This window comes from Thalassophryne amazonica, chromosome 15, assembly GCF_902500255.1.
Source record: "Thalassophryne amazonica chromosome 15, fThaAma1.1, whole genome shotgun sequence".
NCBI lineage: Eukaryota > Metazoa > Chordata > Actinopteri > Batrachoidiformes > Batrachoididae > Thalassophryne > Thalassophryne amazonica.
This window is the reverse complement of record NC_047117.1, coordinates 62,284,237-62,303,289: the sequence shown is the minus strand read 5'-3', so window position 1 is coordinate 62,303,289 and position 19,053 is coordinate 62,284,237. Positions and strand designations below refer to the sequence as shown.

General features: G+C 37.7%; 1 protein-coding gene across 3 annotated transcripts in view; it reads right to left on the bottom strand.

Annotated features, from left to right (window-relative positions):
- ntn1a (netrin 1a) overlaps nucleotides 1–19,053 on the bottom strand; it is a 148,987-nt gene that overhangs the window by 21,065 nt on the left and 108,869 nt on the right. For 2 of the 3 annotated variants that reach the window (XM_034188208.1, XM_034188209.1), the window contains 2 exons: nucleotides 16,457–16,606; nucleotides 12,119–12,172 (listed from right to left, as the gene is read on the bottom strand). In XM_034188208.1, coding sequence (XP_034044099.1) covers nucleotides 12,119–12,172; nucleotides 16,457–16,606 — 204 coding nt within the window. The remainder of the gene's footprint in view (nucleotides 1–12,118; nucleotides 12,173–16,456; nucleotides 16,607–19,053) is intronic. The other variant, XM_034188210.1, reaches the window with a different exon arrangement.

Genomic DNA, 19,053 nt, shown 5'->3' with positions numbered 1-19,053 from the left:
CAGCCCTCCATGTGGTCAGACACAAATTAAGATCAACTCCAGTGTTTGACCGAGGGGCAATGACGCACCTGCCCCACAGCCGTCAGCCTGACACCCCCACACTCGTCATGTCTCCCCGACACATTTTATTTCGTTTAATACTTCCAACACATTTCATAAAAAAAAAAAAAAGTCTCCCTCTTTGCCATCCTCTTCCAGTCGCGGTTCCAGAAGTTCTTTTATCTTTGTGTGTGTGTGGGGGGGGGGGCTGCTTATTTAGTGGTGAGTTGACAGAATTTGTTGTAAATATGCAAATGTGTGTTTCAAATTAAATTTTAATATTCGTGTCTATTGACTTCAACAATAAAGCCAAGCTAGAACAAAGTGATTGTTTAAAATGTCCCGCCAAAAAGAGAAACAAAAATAAATTCTGTAGGCTTATAAACAAGAAAGTGGTGCTATCCTGCATCAGTCATTTTGAATGTTGGACTGTGGTCGTCTTGCTCATTTTCATCAGGTTTCCTGGATGGAACAATTTGGCAAGAAAATAATCCATGTTTGTCACATTAGCATAAAAAAGTTGAATAATAAGTAAAGTAAATATATTTTGTGTTCTGTGTGGAGTTGCTCAGTTGATCCCTGTTACTGTTGCTGTTGTTTGCCTTTCAGCTGCTCACTATCCACAGCAGATCCGTATTGGGATTTGGCAGAAGTTTTACACCAGACGCATCTTCCTGATGGAGCTCCAGTTGGGGTTTAGGGGTTTGTGTCCCATTAAGCCCCACTTTAGATGTGCCTTTGTTCTCTTGTCTTTCTCATTTCAGTTTTCTGTTTTTCAATATATTTTTTCAAATGACTGTATTTTACATAAACTTCATTAACATCTTACATCTGCATTATAACTTATGAAGTCACAATGCACAAAGATTTACTTTAATGAACCTATTGGAAAGCAGAGCTTCATGACTGCAAACAAGTGAGATTTTGGGACTGATCCATAAGTTGATCCTTTAATTTAAGATGTAGATGTTTCAGTGTTGAGGGATGGAGCATAAATAAATGGTCTTTTATAATCAAAACTACTGAACATTTTAAACCAATCAATACTGCCAAACAATGTGATATGATGGAAAGATCAAACCATAATCCACCTCTGGATTAAAAAAAATCAAATGTTACCTTTTACATGCATGTGATGATTATCAATAGTTTTTTCTACACTTCTACGTGTATTTAATATGTTTTATGGTTTTGGCTCAGGTTTTTACAGCTTGATGCTGTTACTGCGCCAACCCTGCCTGGTTTTATTGGACCTGGAACAGGGATCAAGATGGGGTTCTGTGTTTTGCTCAGCAACACTTTAAATCACAGATGTAGTCAGGAATCGATCTACTGACCTTCTGGCTAACACACAGCTTTAGTTATTCATGTAATGCAGCTATATGCACATTGTGTTTTCTTTGAAATGTTTCCACCAGCTTGATAACATAACAGCTGTCCATGTTGTAGTTATAGTGCAATATGAATATATTGCTAAAAATGTATTCAGAATATTTTTGGAAATACCTCTCTCTCTCTGTCTCTCTCTCTCTCTCTGTCTCTGTGTGTTTGTGTGTGTGCATCTTACCAAATTGGATTACAATTATCTTTATGATTTAGGAAATGTGTTTTCTTTCATTTGTTTGTTGCTTTCCAGGATTGCTCAGAAATTATGAAATGTTTGAACATGACATGGAAGAGGAACTACAGGGCCAGCTCGGAATAAAAATAAATAAAATAAACAACAGGCACAATAATGGATTAATCATTTTAAATTAACTGTAGTAGGATTCAAAATCCAAACATTTTCACCGATGTAATATACAACCCCTGGCAAAAATTATGGAATCACCGACCTCGGAGGATGTTCATTCAGTTGTTTAATTTTGTAGAAAAAAAGCAGATCACAGACATGACACAAAACTAAAGTCATTTCAAATGGCAACTTTCTGGCTGTAAGAAACACTATAAGAAATCAGGAAGAAAAATTGTGGCAGTCAGTAACGGTTACTTTTTTAGACCAAGCAGAGGGAAAAAAAATATGGAATCACTCAATTCTGAGGAAAAAATTATGGAATCACCCTGTAAATTTTCATCCCCAAAATTAACACGTGCATCAGATCAGATCTGCTCGTTAGTCTGCATCTAAAAAGGAGTGATCACACCTTGGAGAGCTGTTGCACCAAGTGGACTGACATGAATCATGGCTCCAACACGAGAGATGTCAATTGAAACGAAGGAGAGGATTGTCAAACTCTTAAAAGAGGGTAAATCATCATGCAATGTTGCAAAAGATGTTGGTTGTTCACAGTCAGATGTGTCTAAACTCTGGACCAAATACAAACATGAGAAGGTTGTTAAAGGCAAACATACTGGTAGACCAAGGAAGACATCAAAGCGTCAAGACAGAAAACTTAAAGCAATATGTCTCAAAAATCAAAAATGCACAACAAAACAAATGAGGAACGAATGGGAGGAAACTGGAGTCAACGTCTGTCACCGAACTGTAAGAAACCGCCTAAAGGAAATGGGATTTACATACAGAAAAGCTAAACGAAAGCCATCATTAACACCTGAACAGAAAAAAACAAGGTTACAATGGGCTAAGGAAAAGCAATCGTGGACTGTGGATGACTGGATGAAAGTCATATTCAGTGATGAATCTCGAATCTGCATTGGGCAAGGTGATGATGCTGGAACTTTTGTTTGGTGCCGTTCCAATGAGATTTATAAAGATGACTGCCTGAAGAGAACATGTAAATTTCCACAGTCATTGATGATATGGGGCTGCATGTCAGGTAAAAGGCACTGGGGAGATGGCTGTCATTACATCATCAATAAATGCACAAGTTTACGTTGATATTTTGGACACTTTTCTTATCCCATCAATTGAAAGGATGTTTGGGGATGATGAAATCATTTTTCAAGATGATAATGCATCTTGCCATAGAGCAAAAACCTGTGAAAACATTCCTTGCAAAAAGGAAATAGGGTCAATGTCATGGCCTGCAAATAGTCCGGATCTTAATCCAATTGATAATCTTTGGTGGAAGTTGAAGAAAATGGTCCATGACAAGGCTCCAGCCTGCAAAGCTGATCTGGCAACAGCAATCAGAGAAAGTTGGAGCCAGATTGATGAAGAGTACTGTTTGTCACTCATTAAGTCCATGCCTCAGAGACTGCAAGCTGTTATAAAAGCCAGAGGTGGTGCAACAAAATACTAGTGATGTGTTGGAGCGTTCTTTTGTTTTTCATGATTCCATAATTTTTTCCTCAGAATTGAGTGATTCCATATTTTTTTCCCTCTGCTTGGTCTAAAAAGTAACCGTTACTGACTGCCACAATTTTTTTCCTGATTTCTTATAGTGTTTCTTAAAGCCAGAAAGTTGCCATTTGAAATGACTTTAGTTTTGTGTCATGTCTGTGATCTGCTTTGTTTCTACAAAATTAAACAACTGAATGAACATCCTCCGAGGCCAGTGATTCCATCATTTTTGCCAGGGGTTGTAGATTACAGATGACTCGTACTCTGCATAATCATTGGGTAATCCAGATGACAGGTTTACTTGAATGAAAATCTGATTTCATCTGATGTTATACTGCTCCAGTTGCTACATCTTAAACATTAGCAAAATGCTATAACTACCCCCCCAACACACACACACACACACATATCACCATACCCTCCCCAGAGGCACAGCACAATCATACTTTAAATTTCTTGGGAGTTCTGGGATCCCTTGAATAGAATACTGATTTCAAGTGAAATCACACCGTCCTACTGCGTCTTAAACATTATTGATTTTATGGTAGTTTGCAATACTGATTAACCCTTTCTAAGCCTGTATATCCAATCAATGGGAAATTTCACTTTTTATTTGTGAGATACCGACAAGCCAACATGAGTTGGTGGTGGGGGGTTAATGTTGAGCTCACACAAATTAAGTTACTTCATAACACAGTGCATTGTTGTCCTGATCCCAGATTATGTCATCGTCGTCGTTGTCGTGGCTATCCCTCGTTGCTGAGGATGATGGTCTCCTAGTTGTTGGCATGGACTCTTAGGTGATTTAGGACTCCCAGTCGCGTAGCGCGCTGCCTCCCACAGGTTGGACAGGTGGTAGTTGGTGGGATTTTCTGCCTGTTGGAGTCTTGTAGTCGCTCTTTTCTTCTTCTTTTCTCTTTTGTGTAGGAGATCCTAGCCTCTTCGAAGGCCTGAGTGCCAAGGTGAATGGCGGATTATGGCAGAGCTATGAACGATGATGTCATGTATCCATGACAGCCATTGAGCTGGCTCTATCCCATCTCGTCAAAATGGCCATTTTGTGTTATCAAGACCAACCTGAGTACAAGTGGTTTGTGCTCTTGCTTTCAAAACAGAAGGTTTCTAGTTCAAGCCTGCCCATGCTCATTCTCCAGGCAATGTAAGGGTATCCGGCATACAAATGTGTGCACTCGAAAAACAAACATCGGTGTTGTTGGTTTTTATGTTACACGAACGTGAGTCTAACATGTAGCTTCTACAATGTAGAATCAAGTTTTATGGGTGAACACATTTAAATTGTAGTTTTAACATAACATGCAAGAACTTAAAATTTAATTTGCTTAGTCAACATAATAAAATTATGGAAAGTATTTCAACCCAAGTAAACTCCGTTAATGTAGCCAGAAACAATTTTGCTGAGTAACCTAAATGTAAATTTGAGTCAACATAGTGAATTTGCGTTACTATTGCTTAATTACCATGGGTCAGGCCAACTGGATTTATAAGGGTAAATGTAACAACAAAAAAACAGTAAGTCTCTTTGGCAGTTCGCTTGTTTGCACTCGGGGTCTCCACAGCAAATCCAAGGTGAATCTGCATAAATTGTGCTGATCCAACACAGCAAAGTTAAGTTGACATGTAACTGTGCTATTTTAAAAGTAGCTGTAACTATTTACAGGGCAGGGGTGGTGGCCAAGTGGTTAGTGCACTTGGTTTCAGTACGATCGGTTCCCTGTTCAAACCTAACCCCTGCCACGTTTCTCCATGTAATGTGGAGTTGCGTCAAGAAGGGCATCTAGTGTAAAACCTGCACCAATTCAACTTTGCAGATCCACCTCAGATTTGCTGTGGTGACTGAGTGCAAACAAGGGAGCAGCCGAAGGGACTTACTTTTTATTTTTGTTACATTTACACTTACAAATCTTGTTGGCCTAAACCATGGTAATTAACTAACAGTAACGCAAATTTATCATGTTGACCCAACAAATTTACATTTAAGTCTACATTTATCTTTTCAAATCTAGTTGGCCTCAACCATGGTAATTAGGTAACAGCAACGCAAATTCATCATGTTGACCCAACAAATTTACACTTAGGTCACTCAGTAAGATTGTTTCTGGCTACGTTCATGCATTTTACTTGGGTGGAAATACTTTACATAATTTTTTTATGTTCACTGAGCAAGTTATTTTTTGATTGTGCCAAATCACCACGCTGATCCATATCAGGTCACAGTGATGTCAGGGTGCTGCCATGATGTGAGATGCTCACGTGCACATCGGGACCAACTTGGGAATTTGCTGCCTTGCTCATTCGAGGGTACTTTAGTGATCCCAAACCTACATGTCTAACCTTTCTTCCCTGCTTCTGATAATATAACCTCCGGTCCTCCTGTGGAGGTGTGTATGGAAGTGACACCTCCGTTCTCCTCAGTTGGCGGCGGTAACGAATAAAAACCCAACATTTAATCCTCCTTTGACGCACTGTGCTTCCAGGTGTCGATGGAAATCACAACAGCTGTTAGTAATCATACATCGGATGATATCATATCCGTTCAAACACCAGGCTGGGCAGATGTGCGTTTTCTCTGTGACCTTCTGATGAGACCCGGACAGGAAACGTTTCTGTCCTCTGGGCCTCAAACCCAGGTGGTCCAGTAGGACCGTCCATGACCCGTGATTCTAACGTATGGTGTCGAACGTGGTTTTGGGTGCTCCACCTTGGAGCCTGTTTGATTTCACTTCATGGTGATTGAACAAACTCGTGTTCATCATTCTTTCATTTTGAAAAAATTATTTTTCTCTACATTTTGCAGTTCATTATCACAGGGTTTCCTGTTAAACATCCACAAATTTCACACCAGATGGACATTTTCATAGTTCTTAGTACTGTTGGAAGAAGTACCTCCTTTTTTGTGTGTGTGTTTGCACTGAATGGAACTGGGAACAATCACAGTTCTGGGAGATTTTTAAAGCTCCTAATTCAGGGTACAGACTCTTCCAGCACTAGTGATGTAAGTGGGTTTGGTAACACCGTGTTTGTCGTCACAACTAGATGAATTGTGGGTAATTCTCTTAGCCAGTGTCTGCTGAAATGACGTGAGGAGGAATATTGGGATTTATCCGTAGAGTAATGAATAGTGTTGTTTTTTAAAAAGAACATCAATTCACTGTCTGTGGTGTACTTTTAGCTATAAACTTAAATATGGTTCTAGGACGCCTTGGGACCAATATTAGTGTGCTAATGAAGTATGTCACATGAACCCCTTTAAATGAGGAAAAGCCCACAATCTTCAGCCATAATTTTATCTGTAGCTCCATATTAAGCATCACTACAAAGTGACTGTGGCCTGATTTAATCGACATAATAAAAACAATTACCCACAGAAAAAACTTTGCTAAATGAAATCTAAAATGACTGCATTTTTTTTCCTCACTATACGCTTTCTATAAAAGCTGTCCAATTCTGTCCAGTTGAAATTATTTGTATGATCAGATGTTTCATTAAAAAGTTGGCACAAATAAACTATTTGGTTCAGCAGAACAATCCAGATCCTCTGCTCACAGAGCCAGTAATCCCTCAACGAGGTGAGGAAAATATCTACCACCTCAAAAGTGGACAGATTCCCGACAAGAGGCCCGAGAAAGTGCAGATGCTCTGGCTCGACACCACCCACAGTGTTGTGCGTTGACAAAGCGTGAAACAGAGGAAGACAAAGTAGGTGGAGGAACGTGAAAAGAGGCTGAAAGAGAAAAGAAAGAGGTGGAGGAGGGGTGGAGAGCGTCCTGACGGCGCTGTCAATCGAGGCTTGATACCTCAGAGGATCCCACAACAGCTGCAGGAGAATTGTGCACGCCAAAAGAGGAGTCAAACACACGCACGCACATACACCGTGGATGTCCCACTACCTTAAAAGAACTACTGCAACTGTAATTTAAAATCAAACAGGAAATTTCTGTTTCAATAATTCAAATTTATGACTCCTGAAGTAATCAATTAAAAATCAATTTTGAACCATGGTTTCATTAAAAAATAAACACATAAGAAAGATCATCCAGCAGTGAGAACTGTTTTTGTACCCTGTGGAGTTAATGTTTAGCACTGACATGTGCTTACTGTCAGTTTTTTGTTTTTTATTTTGTTTTTTGTAGGTGGCACTATACCTTCTTTCTTTTTTTGACTTCATAAAATAATGGACTGCTGACATACCAAAAACAAAAACATCAAGCTCAAAGGTCAAATATCAATCACAGATCAAAGGGATGGTCCACCCCTTAATTACTGCACCAGACAGGACAGAGTGAGAAAGATGAAGCTGGACAGACGCAAGACCAGATCACAACGCCTGCACAATGCGCTGCTCGTTAGAGAAACACCTCACTGTGCCATGATTTGACTCATTAACTGTGAAAGTGAGAGAGATTAAAGGACACGCCAAAGCTGGTGCCATCCAGCTGGACTTGTGATGTATTTTATGGAAACATACTGTTTAGTAAAACTGTGCACATCAACATTCTTCCTGGTTATCTCCTCATTTTCCCTTAGAAAATGCCACATAAATATATATGTATGTCAATGTAGGTAAAGGCATCGGTGGCGGCGATACATCCAGGCCCGAGGCGTCGGCTACATCCGCGGCTAGCAGCGGCTACGTCCGGGGCTGGCGGCGGCGGCAACCGAGGCTGGCGGCGGTAACATCTGAGGCCGCCTACGGCTACATTCCTGGCTGATGGCAGCTACATCCGTGACTAGCAGCGGCTACGACCGAGGCTGGGGGCGGCTGTGAACGAGGTTAGCAACGGGGAGGGTTGGTGCGCGGCGACCGGACCTGTGGTGGTGGAGGTTACGGGTGAGAATTGTTTTTTGCAATTAACAGTGGCCATACTAAGCCACAATAGTTAACATGGCACCACCCAAGAAAATGTAGAAACTTGAGGAAAATATAGAGGAGATAAAGACCTCAATAAACCAGATATTAAAAGACATGTCTAATTTAGACAAGCTGATGGTGATTAAAGAACTCCAAAAACTGGTTAAAGAGAAGGACAAGATAATTAAGAAACTTGAACAACGTGTAGATGAACTTGAACAATTCACTAGAAAAGATGATGTTATAATATCTGGACTAGAAACAAGGCATCGGACATATGCAAGGGTGGTGGATTCTGGTGGAACCAGTGGGGAGAATGCACCACCTGAAGAACGACAATCATTGGAACAGCAAGTTACAAACTTTTTATATCAAAAAGGTGTTGACATCCATCAAGACACGATATCAGACTGCTATACTGTTCCAACTAAAGATAGAAAAAATAAAATATCTAACATTGTTATATGGTTTACAAGCAGAAAATATAAAAATGAATTATTAAGACAGGCAAAGAATTTGAAAGGAACGAGTGTCTACATAAATGAGCATCTAACCAAAAAAAAAAAAAATGCAGATATTGCTAGGGAAGCAAGACTATTAAAAAAACAGAAACACATTGTTGCTACATGGGTCTGGAATTGTAGGGTGTGGATTAGAGTAAAAGAAGGAACAAACGTTATACAAATCAAAAACATGGAGGACCTTACAAAATACAGACCTGAATAGACAATCAAATATGACTTCTGTTGGTAATTGGACAAAAAAATCAGATCAAACATGGAAACAGATGATAAAATATATGACATAGACACTAATACTGAAGAAAGTATATCTGACTTAAAAACGATTGGTTGTGAGTATTATATGGTAGAACAGCTAAATAGTGAAAAAATTGCAGAAGATACCCTGTCACTCATACATATAAACAGTCGAAGCTTGTATTGTAAAATGTCACAAATAAAAGATTATTTAAATCAGTTTAAAAATAGATTTAATATTGTTGCAATCACTGAATCTTGGCTTAATGATGATCTCATGGCTGATGTTCAAATGGAGGGATATGAGCTGTATTTTGTGAACAGAAGAGATAAAAGGGGCGGTGGTGTTGCTCTGTACATAAAGGCAGATCTGATATGTACAATTGTAGAAGAAATGACAACTGTGGATGACGTCATAGAAATTGTAACAGTGGAACTTGTACATGAAACATCTAAGAATATTCTAATCAGTTGTGTATACAGAGCACCAGACACTTGTGTTGTGAAATTTACAGACAGAATAATAGTTATTCCATCAAATTAAAAACAAAATGCTTTTTATATGTGGAGACTAACATTAACATAGAAAGCTCCAGTTGCCAAAGAATAAGTGATTTTGTGAATTCAGTGTATAGTTTGGGGTTATTCCACTTGATAACAAAACCAACTAGAATTACATCGCAAAGTGCAACGGTAATCGACAATATATTTACAAATAGAACAGATGAAATTATCAGGAATGGGATCTTGATGACAGATGTTAGCGATCATTTACCAGTTTTTCAATATTTAAATATAAAAATAGGTACAAGAAAAAACTGTTATAAACTTTAAAAGAGATAAGTCAGTAAAAGCCTTAGAGGCATTAAAATATGATCTTAAAAATCAAAATTGGGAAGAAGTTTGTCAGTGATGTTAATGTAGCATATAACTCATTTATGAAAATATTGATGAAATCATATAATAAAAACTGTAAATTAATAGAAATTAGTAAGAAAAGAGTAAATAAACCATGGCTGACAAAGGGAATAAAAAATGCTTGTGCAAAGAAAAACTATTTATACAGGTGCTTTTTAAAAATGCAAACGAAGGAAACAGAACACAGATACAAAAAATATAAAAATAAACTATTGACAATAATTAGGAAACAAAAAAAAGATTATTAAAGTGAACAATTAAATAAGAGTAAAGATAATATGAGTGTAACATGGGGAATTATAAAAAGTGTGATTGAAAGTGATGGAGCGAAAGCAACTTTTCCAAATTACTTTGTCAAAGAAAATAAAGAGATATATGACAAAAGAAGTGGCAAATGGGTTTAATGATTATTTTTCAAATGTAGGATCAAGTCTGGTGGGAAATAAACCAATAGTAGAAGATACATTACATACACTTGTAAATACGGTCAATAGTATTTTCCTGGACAATGTGGAAAAAGATGAAATAAGAATTATTGTAAAAATCTGTGTAAGCACATCACTTATATTTGCAATCTGTCTCTGTCAGCAGGGATTTTTCCAGATGAAATGAAAATTGCCAAGGTAGTCCCATTATATAAAAATGGAGACAAACATAATTTCTCTAATTACAGGCCAGTGTCATTGCTTCCACAGTTTTCTAAAATTATGGAAAAGGTTTTTGTGACAAGGTTGGATAAATTCATTGAGAAACATCATATTTTAAATAATGCTCAGTATGGATTCAGAACAAAACATTCGACAGCTATGGCAATTATGGAATTAATAGAGAAAATATCAACAACAATAGAAAATAAGGATTATTTTGTAAGTATTTTTATTGACTTGAAAAAGGCTTTTGATGTTATTGACCACTCAAGATTGCTTCACAAGTTACAACAATATGGAATAAGAGGTGTTGCACATCAGTGGGTTTGTTCAGATAAATAATACCAAATCAGAATTGTGTAATATTACTTATGGAGTACCACAAGGATCGGTACTTGGACCCAAACTGTTTATTTTGTATATCAATGATTTTGTGAATGTATCTAATGTGCTTGGTAGCATTTTATTTGCCGATGATACAACACTGTTTTACTCTGGATCAGATATACAGGAAGTAGCACAAGTGATAAATACAGAATTGGAAAAGGTTAAACATTGGTTTGATATAAACAGACTATTACTAAATATTAATAAGACAAATTTCATATTGTTTAATGACAGAGCAAAAAAAATAACGTGTCATTACAAATAGATGGAATGGATATACAAAGGGTAAAAGAAATGAAATTTTTAGGAGTCATGATTGATGAAGATCTTACATGGAAGTCACACATAAATTACATAAAAGGAAAAGTAAAATATTCATTAAATAGTTATGGATTATTAATATTGTACAATTCATTGATTGTCCCATATTTAACTTATTGTGTAGAAATCTGGGGATATACATATACAACTTATATACAACCTTTGTTTAGTCTGCAGAAAAGGGCTTTAAGGGTGATTAGCAACAGTGGTTTTAGAGATCCATCTAATCCATTGTTCATTAAGTATAGGGTACTTACATTTTGTGATTTGGTCGATTTGAAAATATTACAAACAATGTACCAAGCTAATAAAAATGCTTTACCAACAAACATTCAAAATATGTTTGAGAAAAGAGTAAGTAGTTATAAACTGAAAGGAATAGAAGTCTTTAGAAAACCAAGATTTAGAACTAAAGTAAAGGAACGGAGTATTGCAGTAAATGGTGTAAAATTATGGAACAATCTCAACAAAGAAATTAAAGAATTAAGGTCGCTTAAATTATTTAAAAAACGTATTAAACTAGCTGTATTAAGTATGTATGAAACTATGAAATAAGTCAGTGGGCTGTAAGGAAGTCAAAAAGGTAATTTGTTAATAATGTTTAAAATGTTTTAAGTTTAAAAATGTAACCTGTCAGAGATGTAATCTATTAAATAATGGTCATAATTATGAAATAAGTCAGTGGTATGGACAAGTTAAAGAAATACAATCTGTTAAATAATGTCGAATAATGACGCTGGATATTGAAAGATTGTATTGTAAAAAGGGGCAGAAAATATAAGACATGTTCTTCTCTCTGCTCCTTTTCATTCTGGTAATTGAGATGCTTTATTTCTGCTTTTCTGTTTTGTTTTTTTCTTTTCTTTTAAATGAATGAAATAAATATTGAAGAAATAATCAAAAGCGATCTGATGTGAGCGAAAAACAAACTCACCGGATGGTTCCTCTGTACTGCTGGCCGGGGTCGTTGGAGGTACAACTGGAATCTCTGCTCCCACGCACAAAAGACAAAAAGACATATCTGTTATATACCTCCGTGTAAAGTGTGGAGTGTTTACTAGTTGGGGGGAGAGAGACAGATGAAAACAAGTCCGCTGCTGCTGAGAGAAAAGCATCGTCTGACCTCCTCACTTTGTGGTTATTTGTATGATCTGTGAGCTGATGTACAGATCGTTTGCTTTTGCATCATTTTGTTTATTTATTTAAATGAGGGCGACACAATATGCGTCTCATGGGCCACATTTGGCCCCCGCTCAATTTGTTTTGGGTCGCAATGGCGATTGACAAACATCCTGTAAATTGCTTTTAAGCAGATTAAAGAGCAGTGTTTTTTTCTATTAAATATGATTTTCATTTTGAAATTTAGAATGTTCATTTTGTATAACATATAATACGTTTTATTTTAATGTAATTAATTGTATTAGTGTAATTCACACAACATCAACATGCTTTGTTTTTGTTTGTTTGTTTTTAACCTCCAGTCAGATTAATTTATGGCTCTTCAAAAGAAAGAATTTTGGAACTTCTGATATAAATATATTTCTTGTCATTCACACTGACTACTGCACCTCCTCTGCAGGTTTTTACGAAAGCTTTTTGGCTCTGAAGGTAACCCTGAATACCTCCTATCTTCATGGGCCTTCAGATTCATCTGTTTTGATGCATCATCTTGATAATATTACCCTAAGAAGAATGCTCTCTGCACATCCGAAGCCTCCTAACCTACTGATTAACCACTGATCTCTAGATACGTGATTGTGTGGCGCTGTTGTGAAAATCACATTACACAGTAATGATGCCACTTATAAGGTCTACTACTAAAAATACAAACCCATCCATGTCATAGTTTTAAAAATTAAAAAATTAACAAAGTTTAAACAAATTACATTCTTATTCAATAGAAACTACAAAAGCAATTAAATTCAGTTCAACAAATATTTCTTATTTTCTCTGCTATTTGTATCATATACAGATAATACATGTGATGAGTAAATTAAATTGTCTAAATTTAAGTATGTTCTATCTTAGGCTAATGTGAATGCTTTCTTAACAAATACTTATAATATTTAAATAACTTCATGAGCTATCAAAAACAAAAAAAAAGTCAGTAAACTGGCTAGCTAGTGATGGTCACCGTGAAAGCTGCAAATAACACTAGTCATAACAAGGACATTATTGACATCACTGCATTGCATTTACTACTACAACTGCTTTTTCACTTTTTTTAACAATCGTGCACATTTGTCGTAATTCTGCATGATTGTTTTTGCAAATAAACCAGGATGTTTGTTTTAATAGGTCGCTGTGCCAAACTAATAATATAATTTAACTGAATAGCAACATTTATCCAAGTCACAGTCATGTGACTAAGCATAGTAATAATGTGGTTGAGCGTAGCAATGGGAGACAGGCAATGGTATTAAAATTTTTTATAAAAGTTTCACAAGAAATGCTGTAGCAGTTTAGATTGCTGGTGGAATAGAATAAAATTGGAACACGTGTCACTATTAAAAGTTGATAGACGAGACCCATGTGGACAGTTAAATCACACTCATAACCATAAGTACAAAAAGTTCCTCTAAGGATCATATTAAAAATGCAACATACTTTAAATGTATGTTTTGTGTTGAATGAAGAGACACTCACTGTAAAGGGATAATATAGGAAAACAAAATGTTTGACCAGTTTTAATGAGAAAGATCCCAAATGCATCTTTCCAAGAATTGTAATTTGAGGAGTCAGGAGGCTGATACTATAACATTTGCCAGCCACAGTTCACAAAATAGGTGCTAGTAAACATTATTATTCATGTGTAACTCATTTCTCCACATTAAAATAATTGTTCTTCCTCTTCACCAGGACATTTCGTTGTTCAAATGTCCCAACACTTGATTGTCTCAGTCCTCCTGAGGACACTGAGACTCAGACAGGCCAAGCAGGAAGAACACACTTATCAGCAAAAGATGGCAACACAAAGGCGCAAAAAATACCCCCAAAAACACTTAATGCATTTTTGTTACTATGGGCCCACAGAAACATCTGTGCTGAGCAGCTGGGAGGGTGCAAAAGACAAAACCACAGAGACACATCAAAGACATGCACCAAGAAAGAAGCAGTGCACATCACAGGTGTGCTAAAGGTATGCAGGCTTGTGAATGAAAACTGATTGTCAGACCTCCTGCTGTGAACATTCAGATATTTAGTGATTCACACAGTAAAAACTGGAGCCGATATAGTGACACTTTACAATAAAGTTGTATTAATTAATGCAGTAATAAGCATGAAGTAACAGTTAATTAAGAGTTAATGTTGTTTAGTGATCATTTATTAATGGTGTTCTTGTTAGGCAATCATAAACATGAACTAACAGTTAATTAGGAGTTAATGTTTAGTAATCATTTATTAATGGTGTTCTTGTCAGGTAATAATAAATGTGAACTAACAGCTAATTAAGAATTAACACTGTTTAGTAATCATTTATAAATGGTGTTCTTGTCAGGCAATAATAAACGTGAACTAACATTTAATTAAGAGTTAACATTGTTTAGTAATCATTTATTAATGGTGTTGTTAAGCAGTAATAAGTGTGAACTAACAGTGACTTTACTGTTTTTAGTAATTGTTTATTAAAGGTGCTCAAGCAAAGTAAGGCTTTAATGTATACATTTCATATTAATTTATGCATTTGCTAATTTATAACGATACTGAACACCTATTATAAAGGTACATCTCAATAAATTACAATATTATTGAAAAGCTAATTTCAGTAATTCAATTCAACAAGTGAAACTCATATAAATTCATTACACACAGAGTGATATGTTTCAAGTGTTTATTATGGCTTACAGCTAATGAAAACCTAAAATTTAATGTCATAAAATTAGAAAATTGTGAAAAAAAAATCAATATTGTAGTCTCATGGTGTCACACTCTAATCAGCTAAATAACTCAAAACACCCGGAAAGGTTGTGTGAGACTTTAAATGGTCTCTGTCTGGTTCAGTAGGCTACACAGTCTTGGACTTGACTGCTGACTTGACAGTTGTCCAGAAGACAACAGCCATTGAGGGTAAGCCACAAAAGGTCATTGCTAAAGACACTGGCTTTTGCCAGTCATGTCAGCAGTCAAGCATATTAATGGAAAGTTGAGTGGAAGGAAAAAGTGTGGTAGAAAAAGGTGCACAACCAACAGGGATTCTCTATGAGGTACTGTCAAGGGGAAGATGAGAGACACCAGACCCAACAATACAGATGAGCTGAAGGCCGCTATCAAAGCCACTTGGGCTTCCAGGCTGATCGCTTCCACATCACGCCACATGGATGCCGTAATTCATGCAAAAGCCACCCCAACTAAGTATTGAGTGCATATACTGTACAGTACATGGGACATACTTTTCAGTAGGCCCACATTTCTGTATTAAAATTTTTTAAAAATTGGTCTTATGTAATATTCCAATTTTCTGAGATACAGAATTTTGGGTTTTCATTAGCTTTAAGCCATAATCATCACAATTAAAAGAATTAAAGCTTCAATTATATCACTCTGTGTGTAATGAATCTATATAATATATGAGTTTCACTTTTTTTAATTGAATTGCTAAAATAAATGAACTTTTCAATGATATTATAATTTATTGAGATGTACCTGTAAATGATTATAAAACTCATTTAATGCTGAGCGAGAGCTCAGAACTTGGTGCTAAAACAACCTGATGTTTATTTTCGTTGCTCCCCTTTTCTCGGCATCTCCTCAGTAGATCAGGTATGGATCCAAAGTTCATATATCATAAATTTTTTTTTATCCTGGATCCCCTTCTTGATTCAACATCAAGAAAAAAGACCTTTGAACTCCAGAGCTTCTTGCTATGAGGCAACAGTGCTGCCACTCGTGATTTTTCCACTTTCATTTTAGTACCTTCAGCTTTGCAGCTAGTGTTCGCAGCTCTTATTTTAAAGGGGTCACATTCATTTAAAGCAGCAAACACAATAACATGGAGACTTAACAATGATTTAGGCTCCCCCCCCCCTTAGCATGCTTTACCTCAGTGTCTGTTGGGTGTCTTTGACTACAAATTTTACCCTTTGTGTTTAAGACCTGTTTTAGCTTGCTGATCCTGTATATATGTTAGTTGTTTCCACACTGGTTTGGTTTTGGCCATGTGCATGCATCGTCAGAGGCAAGACGCCCCTTCCACACGCATGCACCAGACCCGATCGCACACCACATTTTCCTCGAGTGAGACATCAGACATGGCAAAACTACTTCAACGTACTTATGCAAGGGGCAATGGGCGAGCGACTCTGCTGGTAGCCTTTAGCGCAGCGGTTGCATGTGATACCAGTCACGCCGTCTTTACAGGGACATTGTCCTGTGGTTTGGTTACAGGTTTTGCCAGCAGCACCCACGGGATGGCAGTCACATGCTGTGAGGAAACAGGAAGACAAAGAGGTAACGTGAGTGGTGGAGAAACAAAAACACGGCGAGTGCATTCAGAAAGGCATCACCACGCTGCAGCTTTTTTTAAATTTACATCTCGACAAGCAACACGGACAGTGGAAAAAAGGATTATAAGGGTTTTGAAGCAAATTTATCAAAAATAAAAACTTATCTATCACGTTGACACAAGCATTCAGGCTCTTTCCTACGATGCGACCTTCAGCTCAGGTTAATTTAATTTTACTGAAAATCGGTGGAATGTTTACAGATCTTCTTCGTGGCAAATGCAGTTGACTTGACTCTGCTGATTTTCCCACTTTTGACATTTCTGAGCAAAACAAAGAGATGAAAAGAATTGACTGACTAAACGGGAACAGTAATAGGACTTGTGCGAGGTTCAGATCTGGATCGTGAAACAAAGATATTTCTGACACATTGGCAGACACAAGCAGCACAGTTCTTGATAAGACGACATATTGGGCAACCCATCTAGTCCTTGAGCTGGGCACCTGAACAAACTAAGCACTCAGAGGAGAGCGACTTGTCAGAGAGGTTGCCAAAAACCCAAATGCCACCTCAGTGACCGTGTGACTGCTGGAACCAAAAGGACAACCACTGATCTGTTTTTTACAACAGTCTGAAGCCTCTCTTCAGCTAAAAATCCTGCTTGCTAGATGCAAAAGTTCATCTCAAGGTGTCTCAACTAGGAGAAGTAAGATTCTGTGGTCTGATTGAGCTGTTTGGTTTCAATTTGGTTTCACACCGTACAGTTTGGACCACATCAGGGGTTTTATTTGTTTGTTTTTGCTTGTTTGGGTTCACGTTACTATTAGGCGAGTACACCTGTATGATCTGCCGCTCCCAATACTTCCATTTGATTAGTTTCTAGACTTCCACTGTCCCTTTGTCAATTCTGAGTCTAAATCTGCCTTCACGATGATGGTAGGAAAACCATTATACCGATCACTATAGCAATGTTTCTGTGATTACAATGGGGTACTCAGGTCAAAGCAGTTTCAGTCTTTTGTTCACGGTAATGAGTCATTCACGTCATCAGGAGAGTCGCCAGGAGAGCCGCCAGGAGAGCCGTCAGGAGAGGCGTCAGTCCCATTGTTAGGAGGGACAGCGGCCCGGTCATTAGGAGGGTGCTAACTAGAGCACAATAAGTGCTAATGAGAGCAATTGTTTAGTCATTAGCCTATAGCAGACTGCCTCTCGGTAGGAGGAGTCTGGTTTGGTTTAAAACTCCAGCTTTTGTGGCTTCCTTTATTCTTCTCTACAAGAGTCAAGACAGAAGTCAGACTACCAGAGCAAGAATTTTAGCTGAGGAAGCTTCTGCAATTTGAAGTGAAACATCCTTGCATCAAGCAACCCAGTCCAGTCGAAGATTCAAGCTTCTCTACTATGATCACTCTAGCAGAATAACTGCTGTCCGCCTGAGACATGGTCATTTTTCAGTGTTGATGAGATGGACAATAATTTACTTAACTGAAAGATACAACAGAGTGTTGGCATTTTGCACAGCATTATTCTGGAACAGGAAACTGTGGCGCTGAGAGTTGCTTAAAAACTCAGCTTTGTCAGCGTTGTTCTTGTTGCTATGACAAGCTAAAATTTAACTTATCACCGTGGTTGCTGCACTCTGCTTGCAGCCAGGGGTGGAGGAATTTTTCCGTTCTTCTTATTGTAAACAGTTGCCCAGCTGGTCTACACTATTTCATTATATTCTAATTTTCATTATAGCCGATTTTCATTATAGCCCTGACCGTGTTTACAGGCAGCAGCTGCACTTCTCAAACCAAACTGAAAATACGATGATCTGAACCAACCTAGGGTGGTGTGATGGTGAAGCATGGCGCCGTTTGCATCATACTGCGGGACCAAGGAAAAATGAACGTATCAAAGTCTAGGAATGTCTCTGAAAACCAGATCCAAAGTGTGGTGAACCTCTGATTGAGCTGAAGGTTCGCCTTCCAACGGGAACATCAGCTCAAACACAAAGCAAAGACAACACAGAGCCTCCTCAAGTGGTTCCAACCTGTCAGGCGACATTTGATGACACCTGTCCATGATTCCGGCTCTTATTTCTGCCAAATGTGCTGCAAATATTGAATGCTTGTGTCAATGTGATACTTCATTTGTTTAACACAAAATTGCAAAAACCTCTCCCATCCTTTCATCCGTCTGTCGTTCCGGAGCGCTGGATGCTGCTCGTTCAGGGGAAAACTTTGTGCAAACAGTTTAAGACTTTCTGAATGCTCTGCAGAAACACATAGAGAGTGCATGTGAGGAACCAGAAGAATCAACAACGGAGGTGGCAACAATCAGCATGTGCTGAGAGACAGGCAGAGGGAGGCGAGCGTGGACAGCTTTACTCACGTTCAACACCAAGTCCTTCTTTCTGCAGCAGCGCCGCTGACAGAGCGACAGACG